The 23,369-nt window shown below is 40.0% G+C and overlaps 1 protein-coding gene across 5 annotated transcripts in view; it reads right to left on the reverse strand.

The window, feature by feature from the left end:
- SYT1 (synaptotagmin 1) overlaps window positions 1-23,369 on the reverse strand; it is a 521,895-nt gene that overhangs the window by 146,315 nt on the left and 352,211 nt on the right. For all 5 annotated transcript variants that reach the window (XM_084957784.1, XM_084957786.1, XM_084957783.1 and 2 more), the window contains one exon: window positions 259-443. In XM_084957784.1, the coding sequence (XP_084813910.1) occupies window positions 259-443 (185 nt within the window). The remainder of the gene's footprint in view (window positions 1-258; window positions 444-23,369) is intronic.

Genomic DNA, 23,369 nt, shown 5'->3' on the forward strand with positions numbered 1-23,369 from the left:
GGCTTACCCGGACGGCCCTGAGGGTCAGGGCCGCGCTCTCCGGGTTTATACGCTCAGGAGGCTGAAACTCCTTACCAAATACTCCCACTGTACTTAGGGATGGTGAGTATTGAGGGACAGATTGGAAAGCGTTTCTACAGCAGTGACGCCTGTCCAGACACTGCTCATTTCTGTATTTTTCTGGCACAAAATAACAAACTGTCTATTTTAAATTGTCAATAAAATAACCTCAGGAGAAATAGAAAGTGAGTCCATTACCTGGTCCTTCATGCTCTTCCCTAAGTCTTTGACATCTTTCATGTTAATGGCGTTCTTCCCTCCCTTTTCCTTTCCCTTCTTCTTGTTTTTCTTTTTGAACAAGCATTTCTTACAGATGCAAAAGCAACAGGTCAGGACTAAAAGGACTGCAACTATGGCTATGGCAATTAAGGCCCACGGTGGCACTGAAAGAAAAAAAAAAAAAAAGGGCAGGTTCTGTTAGTAAGGAAACATAGGCAAAACCTTTAAATTCACGGTGTTCATGCTCACAGAGCTATTCACTCTTTCATTCATATTATTGTGCTCTGAGCAGTCTGTTCTGCGTGGCTTCATCCATGTCTTCCTCCCAGAGTGTTTCTATCGTTTCCACTGCGCCCTTCCAGGTATGTCACATGCCATCTCCTCCCTGTGGCTTTTCTGGGCTCTCCAAGCTAGGTTTTCTTGAATCCATTCCTTCATTTCTGGAGTTGGAGCTCTGAGTTGGAGAACTGGCTCCATCATTTACTAGCTGTGTGACCTTGGGTGAGTTGGCGAACCTCTCTGTCTCAGTATCCTCATCTCAGCAGTGGAAGTAAATTGGAAGGTATCTCATAGTCCTCTTGGAGAGTCAGATGTAGTGCTTGGCACGTGGCAAACCCTAATAAATATTAGCTTCTATTACACATCTATCAAATACTGCAGGTACTATTAATATGTCCCAGGCTCAGTTGAAGTGGGGGGCCATTAATCAAATCAACAGAAAAACAAACGTAAAATCATAGCAGTAGTGAAGGTTAGGAAGAAGGACTTGGTGCTCTGAAAGCTGAGCGTGGGGAGGTTTTCCCACTTGGTCTCTGAAGGCAGGGCCATTGTTATAAAAGCAGCCTTGATTCAGGCTTGGCCACTCACAGGCTGTGTGACGGGCCAGGTTCCCGAACTCTTTGGAATTTGTGTTTTCTTCTCTGTAAAGTGAAGCTCATGGTGGCACTCATTTCATCTCCTTTCAAGACTGAGTTAAGAGACTGAAAAACCTTAGAATGGCATCAGCGCATATAAGAATTCACATAAAAATACCTATTTTTTGATATTCAAGGCATAGGTTTCTGTTGCGGCTGACCCAGCTCAGAGTACATTTAGGGACATAAGACACATAAAAAGAGGTGTTTAACTCCTCGGAGAGGAGTGAGGTGGATGTGCTCAGAAATGGAGAGGAGGAAGAAAGAGTTTTTAGTTAAGGGCAGAGACTTCGAATTTGCAGGCTCTATTTAATAAAGTGTGTACAAACAAAGATACTCAGAGCTGCTTTTCCTATTATGAGTTGTCCAGCTACTAAAATAACTCTGTTTTCTTATTTAGCCTCCCCTTCACACGTGCTTGTAAGAAAAAATTAGCTCTCATAGAAACACAGAGGATTTCAGTTTGCCTGGAAAGTAATCATTCAACTATTGAGATTAATCAGAAGTAGTAATTAGATTTGCCTGTTGCAATCAAAAAAGACATTGCGCCCTGAAATTGTAAGAAAAAATGCTATTTTCTACTTGCTACATAAACATCATTAATATCAACGATTGCTGAACACAAGTCAGGAGTACCTGGACAATGGAGAAACACTTAAAAATTAACTTTTCTTCAAAATTGAGAAAACCCACTCTTGGCTCCCTTTGCATTTAGCTGTATCACGGAGAACACTTACCAGGCATATTATTCTAGCTCCTGAAAGGTGGCTGGGTGTTAACCTGAGGATGCGTAAAGCCGTGTCTTCTGAATTGTGTTTTCAGTCAAAGACAGATTGGTGTGGAAGTTATAGATAAGCCCTGTTTCCTTATAGTTCTCTAATCTCATTAAGCAATGGAAAAAAGTAAAGTAAGTGTGTGTAACCAATGATATAGTAGTGCCTTTGAAAGAGCCTACCTCTTTGGAGCTAGTGAAAACCTTGCTGCGTGAATGAGGGGGCCTCGGTATTCATTGCAGGCAAGGCAGTATCGATAATGACCCTTCATTTTGAACCTCGTAATTTATTCTCCTAGTCAGACTTGTGTGATAGTCTCTCAGAGAGCCACATAAAAGTCTCTTAAATTACTTGGATAAGACAGAGATCATTTGACCACTTTACAAAGGAAGACAGGCAGTGAAAGCACAGGAACACTATATAAAAAGAGTTAAAGAGATAGGAACAAGGATTACAGGAAGAAATTTGAAATTCGTGCAACTTGAAAGTGAATTATAACCACTGGAAAAAAACATTTTTGGCTTCTATTTCTTATGGTGCAGCTGTCTTCTAGCTTCACTTTCAGTTGCTCTTCTGAAGAGCTTAATTTTAACTTTGACTCTGCTTTATTGAGTATATGAAACAAGCAAACATTCTCTCACAATTTACTGGTACCTTTAGATAGAATAAAAAAAAAAAAAAAGCTTTAATGCATTAATTTTGTGTACCCATCTGAAAACTGGAGTGAAGGGATGATGATACACCATCGTCAATGAAAGGCAGTTGAGTTGAATTTTAATGCTGACCATTTTATTCTGTTTTGTAGAGCAACTCAATATTTAGAACTTGGTAAGTTTAATAAGAAATACCATCCACGGTCTTACTACTTTGTAATACTTATAGAAATACGTTTTGTTACTAGTGAGGCAATCTCATGAAGTCTGCTTTGGCTTGCACTAAAATTTTATTGAAGACCTTGTCATGAGCCAGTAGCTGTGTTACATCTTTACGTACGTGATTTCACGGAATCTTCGCAGAAGTTATGTTCATTATCCCTTCAGTTTTAAAAAGGAAAACTATAGATGGACTAGTAGGAGAAATTCTAACATATTTTCACATTTTTATGTTAAAATGTGCGCCTCATAAATGTAAACAAAGGAAAAACCCTTGTCTTGCTCTGAAGCCTATTTAAATAGGACTTTTTACATTTGAGAAAAAATGGAGAAAATAAAAAATAGCATAAGATGCTGCCAAGAGTCATTTCTTTAATATAAAATACAGTTTCAATCAAAAATAGGCTCATTGAAATATTGCTACCAGCAGAAAGCTCTCAGTTTATTGCTACCCAACTATCATTAAATGGAATTTTACAGCATGAATTTTAACATTTAACTTAGGGACCTTGAAATAGAAAATAATAGACTAATGTAAAAACTGTCCATTAAAAATGTTATTTTCATCTTCTACTTAATGAATTAATCTCACATATCATTTAACCTGAAGATAAACTGGTGCATTAGAATTAAGTCAAAGTCAATTCTGCTTCTGATGTTTTATCTTAGACTTTGTGGTAGGCAGAAGATTAACGCCTCAAAAATGTCCACATTCTTATCCCTGGAACCTGTGAATGTGTTACCTTACAAATCAGAAAGAACTTTGCACATGTGATTAAGGATCTTGAAACAGTGCGTTTATCCTAGGTTATCTGAATGGATCCCTGCGTCATCACTTATGGTCCTTCTAAGTGAAAAACATAGGCAGGAGTTCCAGAATCAGAGATTTGAAGATTCTTGTGCTGCTGATTTTGAAGACGGAGGAAGGGACCATTAGCCAGGGAATGTGGGTGACCTCTGGCAGTCGGAAAAGGCAGGGAGATGGATTTTCTCCTACCGCTTCAGGAAGAATTAGTTCACCTAGCCATTAAAAACATAGTGAGGAGGTTCCTCAAAAAATTAAAAATGAACTACCATGTGGTCCAGTCCCACTCAGGGTACTTATTGAAGGAAACAAACATGATCACTATCTTAGAGAGAGATCTGCATCCCACGTTCATTAAAGTTGTATTCACAAGATATACAAATAACCTACTTGTCCATCCACCCATGAATGGATAAAGAAGATACACGGATAAGGAGACTTTTCTTTAACGGGAAGGCTGCTTCTGCCCTTTGCGACGACGCGGAGGACCACTGAGCACCACGTTAAACAAAAGGTCGGACAGATGAAAATCGAGTGGAAAAAATCATGTGTGATGTCGCTCACGTGTGCAACCTACGAAACTGGAACTTGGAGTAACAGGAGGAGGAGGGCTGGGAGTGGGGAGATGCTGGGCCGAGGGCACAAACTTTCAGTTCTAAGGAGAAAGCTCTGGGGTCTAACATAAAGCACGGGGGACCACAGTTAACAGCACTGCCTTTTATACTTGAAATCTGCTCAGAGTAGCTCTCGAATGCTCTCACTACCTACGCAGGAAAAGGTAATTACGTGAGGTGATGGATGTGTTAGCCGACGTTGTTGTGGTAGTCGTTTCCCAATATATGCAGCATACGTCAAATCATCACATTGCACACCCTAAGCGTATACAACGTTACTGTTAATTACCTATCAGTGAAGTTGTGAAAAAAGAGAAGGAATCAGCCCTACTGACATGCTGATTTTAGCTTAGTGAAATCCATTTTGGACTTCTGACCTCCCAAGGCAGGAAATAATACACTTGTGTGGTTTTAAACGAGGGAATTTGTAGTAAGTAATTCCAGTAGCAATGGGAAACTCAAGAGTGAGAAAGCAGACCTCAAGAGATGTATAACATAGGTTGCATACAGATGACTACGACTGGAGTATTGGGGCTGTTTCTGTATAATCGGTGCTCTCTCCTTAGTCACTCCTTTTATCTACCCCTTCTGCAACGATTTTCGTGGTGCGAACAGAGCAGCCAAGAATCTTGCAGAGAGAACCAGTGGTTTTCTTCTGGCTAAGCTCAAAACAACATTGCCTGTGGTATGAAAAAGTATTGATTACACACTCCTTGACACTTTCTTCTGCTTGTTTTTTTTTTTTTTTTTTTGAATTTTTAAATTTGTAAAAAGGACAGTTGATTTGCAGTGTTCTATCAGTTTCTTCTGTACAGCAAAGTGACCCAGGGCCTCTGTTTCTACTGCCCTTACCGGTCCCTCCTTCACTGGTTCTGACCGTCTTTTCTCCCAGTCCCAAGTGGTAGATGGAGCTGTCAGTCAGGGCACCTAGCTCCCGGCTCGCCTTCCATTCCCTCACTGTTGAGCACATCCTTTTCCACGCCTTAAACCTGGACGTCAGTTACTGTCTCTTCTGTGCTCTAGAACTGTATTCCCAACTGCCTATCAAATATTTACTATGAAACTCTCATCTTCTCAAAGCAGTTCTCAAATGAAGTATGTGGCTTTTGTCAGTACGTCTATCACTCCCTGCTTCTTGGCATTGGAACCATGTGGGAATTCTAATTCCCAAATCCAACTGACTGGCAAGTCCTCTTATTTCTCCTTTGATGCCTTTTACACTTTTCCCTGACCTCTATCTTGGCTTGGGAGGTTGGGGCCTGACGTTACGTCCCATCTGATTTCTCTTCCAATCAGTTATCACTTGTTTTCATTTTACCCATTTATGGTCATTGGACAAAATTTGCAAAAACACAACTTCCACGTATGTTGTGCCTAGATTTCACTGTCCTTCGTGACTGGACCCGTCCCACCTATCCACCTGTCTTTCTCACTGCTCTCCCACACCCACCTGTAGTCCCATCACATGGGCAACTCATAGCACTTTGCTCAATTAACCCCCCCTGTTTTCCTGAACCAGGTCCTTCTTTTTTGAAATGCTATTCTATTTCCTCTTTAGTCATCTAAATAATACTTATTTTTTAAGACTCGACGTAAGTCTCACTTAGTGTTGACAGAGTTTTAAATAAAACTATTGCACATATTTGCTGAAACTTCCTCCTCCCACCAGTGGGAAACAGTGACCGTGAGGTATAAATACTTTGGGTGGTTTGTGAGACTGGTTTGAAAAAGATGCCTTATGTAAAAATGAGAATACAAATATGTAAAAATGTTTAAAAGTATTTCAATAAATCTCTTCCGACACATGAAATTCACTTCTTGCTGAATCAAAGCTCAGCTCTTTGTAGATCATCCATGACATGAAGCGATGAGAGTTAATACAAACATAGTAAAAAGAATTTGGAACCAGCTAGAAACAAATTTTCTTTTCTTTCTTTCTTTTTTTTTTTCAGAAATTTTCATTAGCTGGCCTTCTGTTGGAGAAACCCCCCTCAAAATATTTTCCCTTACCATGGGAGGCTGTTCTTTCACGGGAAATAGACAGTTTAAAGAAGTAATTATTTAATCAAACACATATATGTTGAGCATCTAGTACACGTCAAGCATTTTTCTTGGGTCTGGATACAGGGCTAAGCCTGGTTTGCACAATCATGAAGCTTACTATCGACTCCTCAGGTGTTAAAATCTAGGTCAAATTTACTTTTTAAAGAAGTAAATTTCTTAGGTTTGCCAAGCTCAGTTCTCAGAACATAATACGGGATGTTTTCGGATGGAAACTCCATGGCTTAATATGCTCCTGAGGATAAATTCAGAGCTCCAGGGGTACATTTATTGATGAACTCAACTAGCAAATATTCTTTCTACAATAAAAAAGTAAATATCAAATGGAAAAGCCTCATTTTTCCCCCCAGGGAGTTTTGGCACTAAATAAATTTCTTAATTTATTTATTTAAAGAGCCCTAACATTCAATTTCTAAAACAGCAGGCATTCTAAATATCCTTTTCTTTAATACAGCAAGATGTGTCCTTTTCCTTAAGAGATGGGGAAATCAAAGACGAAAGCCTCACCAAAAACAAGGGTATTACAGAGAGTACACTTATAAAAGGGAAAATTGTAGCACTGCTGTAGCAGCCATGTGTGTCAAGTTTCTGTTCCCAAATCTCACCTTTGCTCATCAAAGGCTGACATTGTGCCTCAGACCTACAGAAAGAGCATAAATCGAGAGGAGCTTTTGCTAATTTACGCTGAGTGCCCTGTGGCTAGAGGGAGGTGTACTCAAGCTCTTCGCATTCTGAGCTCTCACTTCCAGAGATTATTCTGCATTGTCTAAAAGAGTGACTCGGCACTCTCTGATTAACGGTGCTCTGTAGGTCTTAGAGGGATCGAGGGAAACCCACATCCCCATTGTCCTGAGCTCGAGGAAGTGTGGAGAGGACAGTACAGGAGATACACCACCATCTCGCACGTGTGTTCCTACTCAATCCCACGTCCTTAGCTTGGGTGCTCTCCTCCCTTGCTCCCGGTCAGCTACTGCAGTCTCCTAGGTTGGTAAATTTTGGTGCATTTACTCATTGGGTTCAAGGATTAATTGTGGGCAAAACTTACTGGTTTTTGTCTTTATGCCTTGGTTTCACTTTCTAGGCATCTCTGCTTATCTGTCCTATTCCCATTCATCATATTAAGAAACAACCTTAAATCCATAACTCTTCGGCACCATGAGCCAGCTTTCCCTCTCTGAGAATTTTAAGCTGTATACATTACATTAGTCTTCTCTATTTCATCAAGAGCCTCAAGATGACACAGCTAACACCGTGGCTGTGGCCACTATAAAGATTCAGTAATATCTTCAAGTGTTTTCTTTCTTTTATTTATTTATTTTTAGGGCTACACCTGCGACATATGGAATTTCCCGGGCTAGGGGTCGGATCGGAACCACAGCTGCCAGCCTACACCACAGTCCCAGCAACACGGAGTCCAAGCCAGGTCTGCGACCTACTCCACAGCTCACGGCAACGACGGATCCCTGATCCACTGAGCGAGGCCAGGGACCAAACCTGCATCCTCACGGATACTAGTTGGACTCATTTCTGCTGTGCTATAATAGGAGCTCCCTCTTCAAGCATTTTCAGCTTTTGCTTTATCTTTCTTTTGTCATATGAGTGCCTCGCTACTGCACAAAGGTCTGTGTGATTATGTAAATAACTTATATATAATCTTCATTCTTACATTTACTGGAGATTTATGCCAATTTTTACTCAAAGCAATCATCTTTCTAGATCATCCTACATTGATGCAAGGTACAGAATAAATAATTTTGCTATAAACCAGTAGGAAAAATAATCTGTATTTTAAAGCTTTGCTTTTAGACTGTTTATAGATAATTATTAAAAACACACAAGGGTAATCATTTTTCAAAAATCAGCCAAAAAGTAAGACTTGAATTTTAAAGCTTTTTCTAAATTACAGAATGCCAATAGGAAAAACAGCTTGGGAAATATGTAGATTAGTATACTCATTAACCACCTCTGGAGACCACATTAAGTGCAAAATTTGGAATAGTGTATGAAGTCACTCAGAACATGGCTTAAGATTAAACCAACCGTCAAAGGTCAGAATGAAGAATTTCTCAGTATAGGATGAAATGGCTTCAAAGACCACATATTCCTGGCTTCTGGGTACGAAACACCCTTCTTTTCTCCGTACTCCTTAGAAGGGCAGTTCTCAGTCCCCTTTGAATTCTGTGCCCTTTCTAAAAGGTGACAAAAGCTGTGGGAACGTATGTGCATGTGTGAGTGAAATGTCCACGCGGTTGAGCGTGTGGTGTATCGCTGTGGAGACAACAGTTTCCCGGGTCTGGAAGACCCCTGGACCTGGAATTAAAACCTTTTTCCCCAGAGCATCAGGTGAAATTGACCAAGACGAGTGAGTTAGAGGGGAAAGCCTTCCTGCATTTGGTCACGTAACCTTTCACTTATTTCTCGAGGAGCTTATGGAGACGAACTCCCGGGCAGTGAACTCAAAGAGGTAGGAGGCAGTCAGAGGAAAACAGGACTTGAGAGGAGGGGGTGGGCTCTGCAGGTGACCGGCTGGAGAAGGGCAAGGAGAAAGGTCCCAGGGGTCAGGGAAGGCTTCACGGAGGAGGTGAGTCTGCAGGTGGGTTCTGAAGCCTTGCTTGTTCCACAGTGAAATTGCTTTGGGGGCGCTCTGGTCCCCCGCTTCCCTTCCCGACCCCCTCCCCACTTGTCTGTCTCCCTCCTCCCGTGGCTTCCCTTCTCTCCTTTGGGTTCTAGACTGCTTTTAATGTAATTTTAATGCAATTTACAACCCCGTGACGACCCTGTCTAAATAGAGCTCTCGAATAAGACATAGACAGGAAAATCTACGTTAGACTTTTAAAAAATCCTCGTAAATGAAAAGACATTTCCTTGAAGTCAGCACATGTGGCCTTCCCTAAGCCACCTTGAGAATTACCCTCTGAAGAACACGTTTCACGTCTCCCCTAGCAGAGTTCTGTTTAGCTTTTCACTAGGAGCCCCGACAAACAGTAAACTGGAAGATGTGTTTGTATAAATATGCTGTCAAAAGGATCCAAGTCGCCAACTTGAGTCAGGTACTGGCGGCTTTTTAAGGTGGGTAGATTGTGTAAAACATAATATAGGAGAGAGGCTCATTCACTCGCTCATTCATTTACCCATCCATTTTTTTTTTTTTGGCCACCCCCCCCCCCGCCCCCCAGAGATCGGATCTAAGCTGCAGTTGTGACCTAAGCCATAGCTGCAGCAGTGCCAGATCCTTAGCTCACTATCTTGGGCTGGGGATTGAACTTGTGTCCCAGCAGTCCCAACATGCTGCTGATCCCATTGTGGCACGGCAGGAACTCCCATCCATCAATGTGAATGTCTGTTTAACACAGTAATGCTTAGCACAGTGGAGGAAGAGTGAACAAGTTTGATGTAACTAATCAGTTTACATTCCAGTTGGGCAGATTTGACAGAGAGACAGGAAGCGATTGTGAACAATACCAGATAGAATGTTAAATGCCACATTCAGTGGGGTCTTTGCTACATTGTAATTCTTTGTATTCACAGTGATCTTACTCTAAATTGTCAATGAGCATGAGTTTAGAATTACTTTTTTTTGTGTGTGTCTTTTTTTGTATTTTTAGGTCTGCACCTGCAGCATAAGGAAGTTCCCAGGCTAGGGGTTGAATCTTAGCTGAGGCCACCAGCCTATGCCACAGCCATAACAAGGCCAGATTCGAGCTGAGTCTGCGACCTACACCATAGCTCAAGGCAACACCGGATCCTTAACCCACTGAGTAAGGCCAGGGATCAAACCTGCATCAATCAAGGATGCTAGTCAGATTCATTTCCATTGAACCATGATGGGAACTTACAGAATTACTTATAAAAACTTCAAAATTTAATAAAATTGGAAATCAGTCTCTTTGCTCATATGTGCTTAAAAAGCTGTTAGCACAAAAAGCTTAAAATATACTGCTTTGATAAGCACAAAATCACAACCTATACATTGATGCATTTTTCTATCAGAGCATCTCTCCACTGATCTGATTTCATCATGTACTTCACTACTGAGTAAATTCAGAGTCCTGGCTGAATAACTTCTTCAGGTTATTGATGTTTCTTGCTGAATGCAAGGATCCATCTTGACAGCAAAAGTTCATTGACTGAAGCCCATTTTACTGCACAGGTATTACTCAAGTACTTAATTTTATAAAATGTCTATAATAATCTGCTTTCAACGATAAGGTACAGTCATCCATATTTTCATGATACTGGAATGTCAGCAATTTGACATGGAAAACGTTGGGTCTTCTGTAGCCATAAGCCCTCATGCAAATTTCAGAGGGTTTAGATAAGGCTCCCGAGTTGGCCCAGGAGCTTGCTGTCTGCAGGCACCAGGGAGAAGTGTGTTGGCAAACGGAGAGGGATGCTGGGTAAGTTGGCAGAAGTGAAGGTGTTTCATGGGCTAATCAGTTCTGAGGCCCTGGGAAGTTTGTAGCAGTTTCCAGTCATGCTGTGGACAATACAATTTGGTGGTTAAAGGGAAAGCCATTTATCCTGCAAAATTTGTCGCATGTTTCTCTTGGGTTTTGATTTCCAAGTTAAAAACGAAAAAAGAATTCTGTCTCAGGTACTTCTTCCCACAGGGGAAGCTGATTTTCCTCCTGCCTGGCAGGAAGGCAAAGTCTTCAAAATAAGCATGTCTTGGACTCTGATCCAATGAGTACTTGGTTTTCGATGCTTTGAATTTGGTCACCTATGTCTTTAATTTGTTTTTTGTTGTTGGCAGAGGTGGCCAAAGGAAAAAAAAAAAATCTATTCCAAGAGTTGACGATGGCTCCTGTTGATAGCTTTGACTTAATTCAATAGCTGAGAATCTGCTTGTTTCTTTACTAAGTTTAATATTACAATTAAATCCAATGTTGATAGAATGTCAGCTAAAGGGGCAGATATATTCTCTGCTTTCCTATGTTCTTTCACAACTGAAGGAAGAAACAAACAAAAATGCCACTTGGTTTTGTTACCTGCTTTTTGAAAAATTTTTCTCCTGTACTTCCTGCTTATTATTCTAGCAGCAAATGACACGCTTTGAGCATTCCCTATAAGCTGGAGAGATTTGATTGCACGGACAGGAGAACTGTGGGGTTGCTTTGCCTGAGCCAAGGAGAGCAGGAGGTTCCAGTCTTGCCAGGCATGAAAGGGAAGAGTCAGGTTCATTAAGTTCATTACTATACAAAGTGACAGGTAGACGACAGAGCAAACAAAGCTGCTTGCTTGTCTAGCTCTCTCCGCAAGACATTCTTCCTTGATTATCCCACAATTGCTGCTGCTATAGACAAAACTTACTAATTTTCCTCTCCAACTGTTGTTTTCTGTGTTCTCGCCATCTATTTCTCTCCAAGGCAATTTTATCTGTCACATTCCCAATTTGTAGCATCATTTCTTCTTCTGGTTTCCTTGTTCTTAGATAGGAACTTTCATTTTTAATTTACAGCTCCCACCATCTTTGATTTATTTTCTCTTCTTGCTTTTGAAGGAGTTTCCTTATGCCCGTCAATCTTGTATACAGTGACTTTTGACATATGGAAGTCTCCTGGCCGGGGACTGAATGCGAGCCACAGTGGTGACCTGCACCACAGCTGCAGCAACACTGGATACTTAATCTGTTGCACCACAGTGGGACTTCTATAGCGACTTTTTCTTTATTGATTTAGAGCTTGTATTTCTAAACACCATAGCCGTGAGCATGTGACCTCAAGGCCTTACAGGAACCTTGATGGTTCTGGTAGGTTTTCACAGATCTCCACTAGGAAGGCAGGATTCCCTTTATTCTTTTCTCTTTGAACACTCAGTTATTTCTTTGAATGACTCTCAACTTGCTCCAGACGTCCACGTGCATCCTTGCATCCTTTGCGTGTCCCTCATGCTCATTTATTCATGCCTTCTGACCTGTGCTATCGCGTGTTGATCCTTGCTTTTTAGTAGCTTTGTGATTTGACTCTTCACCATGAGGTGGCAAAGTGCAGGGGGATACTATCATCTTCTGTCGCCTCTCTGAAGCATCAATGGGGTTGGATGCATGTCAGTCTTAGGTAAATGCTACTGAATAAATGAAAGTACAGTTGGAGGCAGATACAACCTTCTTCAAATATCGTTGACACATGGTGAAGGCCTGGCTCCAAGTATAAAAGCATACTTTTCAAGCATACTAGACATCAAATTCTGATAAAACTTGAGCGATAAATCAACTTTTCCAGATTATTTAGAAAACTGGTGTAAGTATCACTTATTTTTTTATTTCCAGTTGCACTATGGAAAAAGCAGTAAGTAAGGCTCATTTTTTTTTCCTGGCAATTTTTTTTGGTAAAGAATTCTTAGGTTGTATCTCCTCTTGAAAAGATTCTTAAAATTATATGAGTAATGCGGATGTGGTTTTCCCCTTCTTCTATCTAGCACCTGCAGTCTCCACCAATTCAGTTTCTCGTTTATAGTTCTTTCATTTTAGGACACCCTTTCGCATCACCCAAACTAATTTGACACTCAGAGCCAAATTGGAGCGTAGCTGGAGTGGAGGCATCATCTCCATTTTATGGACCAGAACACTGAGCATGTGAACTGTGGCTTTTGCAGTGTGAGTCCAATTTGGGGAGCAGACGTAGGTCTCTGGGGTCCAATTTTCATGCTCTTTCACACATTCTGGCATTCTGTTGTGTCCACACCAAAAAATGAGCACGTGTTCACTAATAATATTACTGCCAGCAAGAGTTTAATTTTCCAAGTGTTTGTGTATTGCCAGCAGCCTTCTTTTAACTGAAATAGTTTTTAGTTGTTTATGCCAAGTCAATGAAAATCCTTTGTCAAAAATATTATTGATAATAATTGTAACAACAGAATATCAGATAATCCATGTCATGGATCATCACTCCAAGTTCTACCACTTAATCAAGTCATTTAAACTTTCTGAACCTCAGTTTCACCATCTGTAACGTGGGAAGAGGGCGGAGCAAGGAGATCATGGTATAAACTGTGATTTGTGATACGTAAATTTGAAGAATGCAAACTAAGAATGGGGGATGATATGAGGCAAGTTTTAAATGTCAGTTACTATTTGTGAGCAGTTCCTATTAAATTTCACAACTTGATAATGCTTAAAACTTGGCTGAGAAACAAGTTCTAAGACTTACGTAGATAAAAAATGAAACAAGCAATTTTGTATGTTTTACATAACTCCTGGTATATTCCATGTGTTTTGCCTTAACGATATATCAGAATGTCTGGGTAACATTCTAAAATAAAGATTGCTGTCAAAAACCTGAAAGGCAAAGCATTTTTGTAGTGATCAAGCTGTGCATGGATAAATAGTAGAAGGAATAAATCAAACTTTTGGGGAGAGCAAATACTAGTCCTTGAGAATCACACTGGCCAACAATTGTTTATGTTCTTCAAACAATGTAAGCAGCATTAGGAGAGTATTAAATGTGTACTAATGGAAATAAATGTGTAGTATTTTGTATTTTCAATAATTTGTCAGCCCAGCTAGCACTTTCTAAGGCAAATGTTTTTTACACGACAGTAAAGATATCAGTGGCAAGATTTTACTATTTCTACCGGCAAAATGGTAGGTTTTTTTGGAACACACTCCCAATTGTATAGTACTTATGCATTAAGAACAAGATGCTCTTGGATGCTGTTTTTGTTCTCCTTAAAAATTGGCCAAGTATTATATAAATGACAGAAAAGCTACCTTGATTTCAGCAATTATTTACATATTTAAATTACCAATTTTTATTAAGAACCAACTTTGATTTGATACCATTTGTTTCCACTTAATTTATAAAACCGTTTGGTTTATTGTTTCATTTAGGTGATATTATCCTCACTTGCAGAAGGTAAATCTCAAGTACCAAAAGTAATGTGACTCTCCTAAGATTCTCGGGAAAAAACCATGGTCCAGTCTCAAGCTCAGTCTTTTAAACATGAAGCTCTTTCTGCTAATCCAATCTCTGATAATACTTTCACATGCGTGGATGCTAGGATTTAAACTTGCCCAGGATCACAGTTTTTGGTCCTTGACTATTGACATCCTTCCAGTGTCATCATCATTTATAAAAAGTATTTATTTTCTGCTGTCTTTGCTCATAATTTTCAAGTAAATGAGGTTAGAAGCCTGTAGATTTCTTCTGGTGGTTTTGACTGGAACTGACACACTAGCTGAAATTCACATTTAATATGATTTAGTAAAAATAGTGAAATAGAAGATTTTCTTTATCGATTAAAAACTATGAAACTTAGGAGCAGGGGTAGCTGGTTATTTTTTTCCCCAGTATTTTACTTACATGTAACCCTCAGAGTGAAGAACCTGGTAACTGGGTAAATATTTCAGTGTTGACATGTTTCCTTAAAGGATTACTAAATCCATATAGTCCCCGAAAGACATGGAATTGTCTTAGTGGACTAGTAGTAGCATTTTAAGATTCTTTAGAAAAGGACAGTAGATCCATTATTTAACATACCGAGACAAATGCCTCCCAAGCAATATAAAACTTTGTTTGAAGTTCCTCTTAATGATTTTAAATGATATAATAAAAAAATGGAGAATTTGGTGAACTGATTTGGGTAAATCCTTTTGACTAAAGGTCAAACTATCACCTCTGAAAAAGATGTTTACTTTGATATTGATGAACAGAGGGAAGAAAAGAGCAGATCATTTAAACATCATTAGAAGTCTGGAAAGAAAAAATGAGAGGGAGTGCTGTCTCTCTTGGAAAAGCACTTCCCTGGCCACAGAAGGATAGCTCGCTGACTTAAAAGCTGCAGTCGATGGCACGAAGTCATTTCTTTAATCAGTGCTCTTTCAAGTCCGATTGTCCATTTGAGACAAAAAGAACAAAACGAGGAATGCATTCTATGGCCATTGCAAAAGGGGCAGGTAGTGACACCATGTTTCTGCTAAACTGCGTCAGCTGCCTTTTTGAACCCAGTGTTCCTGCATGTCACTCCTGGTCCTTCTTGAAGCATATGGTGCTCTCTTGTGCATTTTTTTTCCCCTCTTTTTCATTCACTCCACCTTCTCTGTGGACTCCTTCACGCATACATTATAATGTGAGGGAGTCGAGAGAGGGAAGAAGACAGAGTTTGGGGAGGCTACTTAGGGGCGATGGTTCATGGGCACTTCTGATTGTCTCTGAGCAGACATCTACATGGAGAAATAGGGAGAGGAGGTTGTCTTTGTCTGAGAGTTGCATACATTTTCAGAAGCGCTGAAGAGCCACCTCGGCTTCAGCAGGGCTCAGAAGCAGGTGGAGAAAGCATTTGGTCCCTCCTCTCTCCTCCGTTGTGAAAAGGGTGTCGGTTGCTTTACTTAAGGATTGTATGGGTGAGAATCTCAAGCACAGTCTCAAAAATACAAATGTAAAAATGACTAAGATGAGCTTAAAGAGGTAGGTTCTTTTGTTAAGTTCCAGTAGTCTGTGTAATAGGACGTGTGACATAATTATGTAATATTTAATGTTAAAACTGCTCTTGGCTGTAGTCCTGTCCCTGGACCCTTGTAATCAAAACCAAAGACTTTCCTACAGCTGATGCTAACACCTACGGCTGGAAAAATACTAGGGAAGGGTGATGAGGTTGGAATTAGATAGAAGTTTCTTTTTCTTCAGCAAAATGGCATAAATACTGTTCATTTTGAGTGATTTGTAGTTTTCTAGGCAAAAGTCCAACTATGGTATAAAACAAAATAGGCTCCTTGGGAAAAAAACAAAGTATAAGGAGAAAAAATCTTATTAACACAACTGATCAGAATCATCACTAATATACAATAGTGGAAAATAAGTTTCTAAAGTGGCTGAAACATAATGATTGAATATCTTGTTATTGTTGTGAAGTAACACCCAAGAGTTTTTCCTTTCTAGATCTGAATAGATTTGGATTAATTGTCCTCATAGAAGAGTTGTTTTGACATTACGCCAATATAATTTGATTTTTAGTTAAGATAAATGTTTTTGTGTGAATTTTAATAAACGTGAAATTTAGTAACTGAAACAGTAAAATCACAGAAAATCTGTTATAATGCTATATATTACTCTAACCCATCCTGGTATATGAAAAGGTATTAGAGGTTTGGAGTCAAAGAATCCTGAGTTTAAAGCACAGTGAGTCTTTCCCTTCTTTGAGCCCTTATTTCTCTACACGAGAAGTGGGAATAACATTATCGTAATAATAACTGGGAGAATCCCATGAGATGAAACATCTGACACTGTTATAGATAAGGTTTAATAAGCGCTAATTCTCTTTCCCATTTTTGAAAAAAGAAATAAATTCTGTTCTATACTTTGGTATTTTTCATTCTGAAAGTATTTTTTTGGTAACATACTTAAAATAATTAGACCCAAACAATAAAACTATATGAAATCTGCTGGATTTCCTTAAAGACCTAGTTCTATTTGCTTCTCTCAAAAATTAAAGGAAAAGGGAGTTCCCGCTGTGGCTCAGCGAAAATGAATATGACTAGCATCCATGAGGATGCAGGTTAAACCCCCGGCCTCACTCACTGGGTGAAGGGTCCAGTGTTGCCATGAGCTGTGATGTAGGTTGAAGATGTGGCTTGGATCTGGCATGGCTGTGGCTGTGGTGTAGGCTGGCAGTTACAGCTCCTATTGGATCCCTAGCCTGGGAATCTCCATATGCCGTGGGTGCAGCTCTGAAAATAAAAATAATAAAAAATAAAAAGGAAAAGAAATCGGCCCAATGTAATTTCTACAACTTGGAAAGAATATAGATACCCTAGAGTTAATCCAGCATCAAATAAAGAAGACATTGAAATCTTAGCCAGTGGGCTCCTAAGAGAATTGAGGACCTGTTTGCTGAGAAGGGAGAGTGACAGAAAATAAACAGAGAGTAGCAGACAGATTAAAAATACTGGGGGCAGAGAGGTAGAAATCTCTTAGGACTTGATACATCCTGAATGAATTTTAAGAGTAGATCTGACACAGATCATTAAATCTTAGAAGCTAACTTGAAGATTAGCAAGTGTTTGTGTTTTTTTCTGCCTGGCTGTCACTTAGACTGTCTCCCTGGGCTTTAGGCATATCACTTGAAAGCACACTAATTCCTGTTTGAGGAACCTCATATTAGTAGAAGACTCCTGGGCACCCAGTGGCTTTTGTTACCCCAAAGAAAAATGACAGGTGAGGGAAGGGATAGAATGCAGGGACTTCCCGGGGTGGCCCAGATCCCAACAGTGAGGTGACCGATGGGCCATGTTCAGAGCTCCAAAATGCTTTAGGTGTGGAAAATCCCTGGGTGATTCTCCATATAACACTTTGTCCTTTGAGTGCATAATATTTCAGTGTAATAAAACGGCTCCTTTTGCCCTTTAACAGGATGCCTTGAGACCTAGCTCTATGGAAAGACATGACAGATTTCTATAAAAACGGAATCTTAAATTTTTCTCTTAGGAGAACAGTCTAGCATTCGTATATGAAGGGTTCTTAGTCTCAGCTTTTGAATATGTGACCATCGATGAGAGCAGTGTGGAGCGAGAAAAATGCAGGGACAGTTAGGAGCCACAGGAAGGATCTCAGCCCCCTGAGAAAGTTCAAACCTGGGAAAGGTGAGGAAATCATGGCTAAGCACCGTCTCGGGCACAAGAGGCCGTCTTGGTTTAGAAAGACGGGACTGCCAGACCACAGCAGAATTTTATCTTTCCAGTTCGTGTGAACTGGCCCAGCATTAGCGGAGCATAGGGAGTTGTCACTTTCTGAGAATTAGGGCCGATTTGAAAAGATGTATTGTGGTAATGTTGATTCCATAAATCTGAATTTTTTTAAGCCCAACTTTTCATTTTATTTTTTCATTGAAGTATAGTTGATGTACAGTGTCACGTCAGTTTCAGGTGCTCCGCGCGGGGGTTTAATTATACATTATCATCTATATACATCCATCCATCTATCCATCTATCTATCCTTCCATCCACCCATCCATCTATCCATCTATCCGTCTATTTCAGGTGCACAGTGCAGGGGTTTAATTATACACTGTCTGTCTATCCATCTATCCATCCATCCATCCATCCATCCTTTTCAAGTGCACAGTGCGGGGGTTTAATTATATACTATCTGTCTATCCATCTATCTATCCATCTATATATTTATCTATCTCAGGTGCACAGTGCAGGGTTTTAATTATACATTGTCTGTCTGTCTTTCCATCTATCCATCTATCTATTTCAGGTGTACAGTGTGGGGGCTTAAATATACATTGTTTGTCTGTCTGTCTGTCTATCTATCTATCTCAGATGTACAGTGTGGGGGCTTAATTATACACTATCTATCCATCTATCCATCTATCTGTCTGTCTATCTATTTCAGGTGCACAGTGTGGGGGTTTAATTATACACTGTCTATCCATCTATCTATCTGTCTATCCATCTGTCTATCCATCTATATATCTATTTCAGGTGCACAGTACAGGGGTTTAATTATACATTGTCTGTCTATCTGTGTATCCATCCATCCATCCATCTATCCATCCATCTCTATGCTTTTACAGATTCTTCTTTCTTATAGGTTATCATAAAATATTGCATATAATTCCCTCTGCTCTGTGGTAGGTCCTTGCTGGTTCTTTTTTGTGAAGAGTAGTGTGTATCTGTTAATCCCAATCTCCTGTTTAAATCTGACTTTATTGCTCAAATGGCATGGCATCAAAATGGAACCTTAGGGTATTTGAGGTTCTTTGAGGGAGCATGGTATGCACCAGTTTCCGAAGGCACTTTGGTGTTTATGTATGTGAAGTAAGCCGTAAATAAAAATTCCTTCTCGTATTTCTGTAGTATGATGATGATCTGCATTATTAAGGGCAGGAGTCTTTAAAAGTTTTTCTCTTTGCAGTTCAACTGTTTCTTTACTTCAACCAACCATGACAAGATGCTCATTCAGAATACTTGCCAATTTCAAAGCAACGAAGAGAACCTGACTGGATTTGATCAAAATAAAGTAATTCCAACAGAACAATAGTAGATAAATTAGAGGTCCTACTCTCAGTTTTATCAAAACAGTGCTGCATCTGAATTTACCCAAGGCCATGGGAAATAAGGAACAGTGACACTAAAACAAAGAAAAATCTTGTTGCAAATTAGACACAGCGAATTTTGCTTTCTGATTGGGAATACCTGTAAGAAAAATAAATATTTCTGAATCTTTATAGGTGTATTTGATCCTTTCCTTATGTCTCTCCATATAATCAAGTTCTTTTGGAAAGTAAAGCTGATGTATTTTTTAAAAAAATACCATAGTTAGGATAGAATTAAGAAATTCTCCTTTTTTTTTCTTTAATCATTGTCTTAATTCACATGTCTCATTTAAGATTTAAGCCTACAGGTCTTAGCCTATATAAAATTCAGAATATGTAATAGACAATTCAGTTGAATGCCAGGTATTGTATTTATAATTTAAATTTAAAAACTGTGAATGTACTTTTACCTTGCCTTAAAGTTAGAGCTCTGAAATACATTTTCTCATAGAACTCTGAATTTTATTTAACTCTAGATATTTATACAAAGGAAGTATTTTTCATTAATTGGAAGAATGTGCAATGGGTGAAGACAGGGGAGAGTAGGAAGAAAAAGCCCAGGTTCAAATTGGTTACATACTGAATATTTAAATTGATTTATATTGAACATTTCCTCCATTTTAAGTGAAAGAAGCTTCCATTTTCAAGTTCTATACCCCCCTTTTCCCTACCAGGGCCTCCTTTAATTATAGGGGAGAGTCTTTAAGCCCCCCTCCTCCCCATCTCCCCTCCCATTCTTTTCAGCCCCTCCCCCAACCATTCTCTTCAGCCCCAAGCCTTTTCCTTAATTTTTAAAATTATGAGTATAGTTGATTTACAGTATCTGTCACCCCTTTCTTGATCACCAAACTTTCAAATTGCCTCTGGCATCAATTTTCGTACAAATGTTTCATGAGTCTACTCCTTTATCAGGTCACCTCTCTACATTTCCCCTTCTTATCCTCATCGATACACATATATTTAGAGTTGCCTTCACAGTACCTGCAATTCTGTACTCGGCTTTTTTCATTATGAATGTTCACGTGACACTACATGGGCTTCTCTAATTCTTTCTTTTTTTTTATTTTATTTTTTTTTAAATTTTATTTATTTATTTATTTATTTTTTTGTCTTTTTGCCATTTCTTGGGCCGCTCCCGCGGCATATGGAGGTTCCCAGGATAGGGGTCTAATTGGAGCTGTAGCTGCCAGCCTACGCCAGAGCCACAGCAACTCAGGATCCGAGCCTCGTCTGCGACCTACACCACAGCTCACGGCAACGCCGGATCGTTAACCCACTGAGCAAGGGCAGGAATCGAACCCGCAACCTCATGGTTCCTAGTCAGATTTGTTAACCGCTGCGCCATGCTGGGAACTCCTCTAATTCTTTCAAACATACAGTCTAAGTCAAGCAAGAAGGGATAGAGTGTGATGTCCATTTACCTCACACCAAGCTGAGTACGAAAAGACGGTGGATACTGCTGAGGCCACATATGACCACCTCTGCTTGCATTTCCTTTTCCCAAGAGCTCAGCTCTGCGTGAAATTAAGTGTATTTTTATTCCTGCACCTTGCCTTACGGTTTTACCTAAGCGTTCCTAGGAACTGTGTAGACTCTGAGAGAACCCCGGCACACAGTATGGTGAAATTCAATAGCGACTTGAACATTCAGTGTTAAGAGAGTCAAAATAGCCACAGCAGAGTTGTCCCCACAGCATGCACGGCTTGTCTCTCAGATTCCCCAAAGACATCCCACATCCCCCGAAATCTTTGCTCTGTGTACGCCATGTCGTTCGGCTGTCCCTCTATCCTCAGAAGGACCTTCCTAGTTAACGCAAGTGATGCTGTGCAGGGGCTTCCCTCCTTCAGACCTTGATCTAGGTGGGCTTCTCATTTCATGACTTTGTTGGAAAGTCAGGATGCTAAGTCAGAAAAACAAAAGAAACATTAAACCCTGCCTTCCAACACCAGCACAATCATTTTGAAGCCAAATACATCAGGATCGTTATTCTGTAGTGTTCTTAATGTGCAGGCCGTAGGGCTGTGTCACAGAAAGGTGTGCTTAGTCCGTGGGGCTGTGTCACAGAAAGGTGTGCTTAGGTCGTAGGGATGTGTCACAGAAAGGTGTGCTTAGTCCGTGGGACTGTGTCACAGAAAGGTGTGCTTAGGTCGTAGGGATGTGTCACAGAAAGGTGTGCTTAGTCCGTGGGGCTGTGTCACAGAAAGGTGTGCTTAGGTCGTAGGGATGTGTCACAGAAAGGTGTGCTTTTTGCTGGTCTTCTGGGAATGAGATGACATTTATTTTCATAGTGAATCAGAATAGTCTGTTTTTCCATTAACTGTTTTATTTGCTTCCTCATCTGAGAAGCTGATCTTTTTTTCTCCTTTCTGTAGCCTCACCCTTAGGGAAATAAAATGCTAAGAATCAGAGGAAAGGATTTAGACCGCAGTGTGAGGCATCTTAAAACATTTGGGTTCATTTTCTTCCTACTTTTTCGACTCACTAGGTGTACAGTAAGGTATACTTCTGAGGCCATAACCCAGGCCGTCAGAGAGGATATGGGTGCAAACATCCATTTGCAAAAGTTCTGAGGTTAATAGGGAGCTGCTTTTCTTCTTTCTTTGTTCAATTAACAGTAATGTTCCAGTGGGATGATGATAGATTCCTGGTTTCTGTTTGTTCTGCATCAAAAGTGTGATCTCATTGCAATAGACATTGGCAAGATGATAGATTTAGTTAATAACAGCCATGAAACAAACACAAGATTTAACCTTAATACATGACTATTAATCGTCAAAGTCAGGCTCCAGCTATCAAACATGCTGATTGTCAGTTTTAGAAGGATAGGGGTTAACTATTTTTCCACATCTCAATTAATATACCTTTGTCTACAAAATTGAAAGTGAGTTATTGACTTATTCCAACTTTTAATACATTTTCCTCAGTTTCAGATAAAATTGAATTTCAATACATGATGCTAAATATCTGTTAAGGTGAAATTCAACAAAACTATCTCGTTGCTCTGAATCTTCAGGTTCATTTATCTTTTTTTTTTTTTTTGTCTTTTTTTGTTGTTGTTGTTGTTGCTATTTCTTGGGCCGCTTCCGCGGCATATGGAGGTTCCCAGGCTAGGGGTCGAATCGGAGCTGTAGCCACTGGCCTATGCCAGAGCCACAGCAACGCGGGATCCGAGCCGCATCTGTAACATACACCACAGCTCACGGCAACGCCGGATCGTTAACCCACTGAGCAAGCGCAGGGACGGAACCCGCAACCTCATGGTTCCTAGTCGGATTCGTTAACCACTGCGCCACGACGGGAACTCCAGGTTCATTTATCTTAACTACGGCCACACAGAGACTCTTCTATCAAGTTGCTAGAAGCTATTTTTGTTAATGAAATAGTCTCCATTGGAAAGGGTACCAAAGTTTATATTAGGAAGCTTTGATTTTAGATTTCTTAAAGAAATTTAAAGGTTAATCACAGATATGTACAAAGAAAAAAAATGCAGTATCCAAACATTGTTTAAATTTCATAATTGCTACTCAAAGATTAAAAATTCAGGAGTTTGTGTACACCAGTCAGAATGGCCATCATTAATAAGTCCACAAATAACAAGTGCTGGAGGGGCTGTGGAGAAAAGGGAACCCTCCTGCACTGTTGGTGGGAATGTAAACTGGTACAGCCACTATGGAGAACAGTTTGGAGATACCTTAGAAATCTATACATAGAACTTCCATATGACCCCGCAATCCCACTCTTGGGCATCTATCCGGACAAAACTCTACTTAAAAGAGACACATGCACCCGCATGTTCATTGCAGCACTATTCACAATAGCCAGGACATGGAAACAACCCAAGTGTCCATCAACAGATGATCGGATTCGGAAGATGTGGTCTATATACACAATGGAATACTACTCAGCCATAAAAAAGAACGGCATAACGCCATTTGCAGCAACATGGATGGAACTAGAGACTCTCATACTGAGTGAAATGAGTCAGAAAGACAAAGACAAATATCATATGATATCAC

The sequence above is a fragment of the Sus scrofa genome, chromosome 5 (assembly GCF_054392235.1).
Source record: "Sus scrofa isolate SSC_HxYL_T2T_F1_AM1 chromosome 5, Sscrofa_HxYL_maternal_Yorkshire_Landrace_v2.0, whole genome shotgun sequence".
NCBI classification, from domain to species: domain Eukaryota; kingdom Metazoa; phylum Chordata; class Mammalia; order Artiodactyla; family Suidae; genus Sus; species Sus scrofa.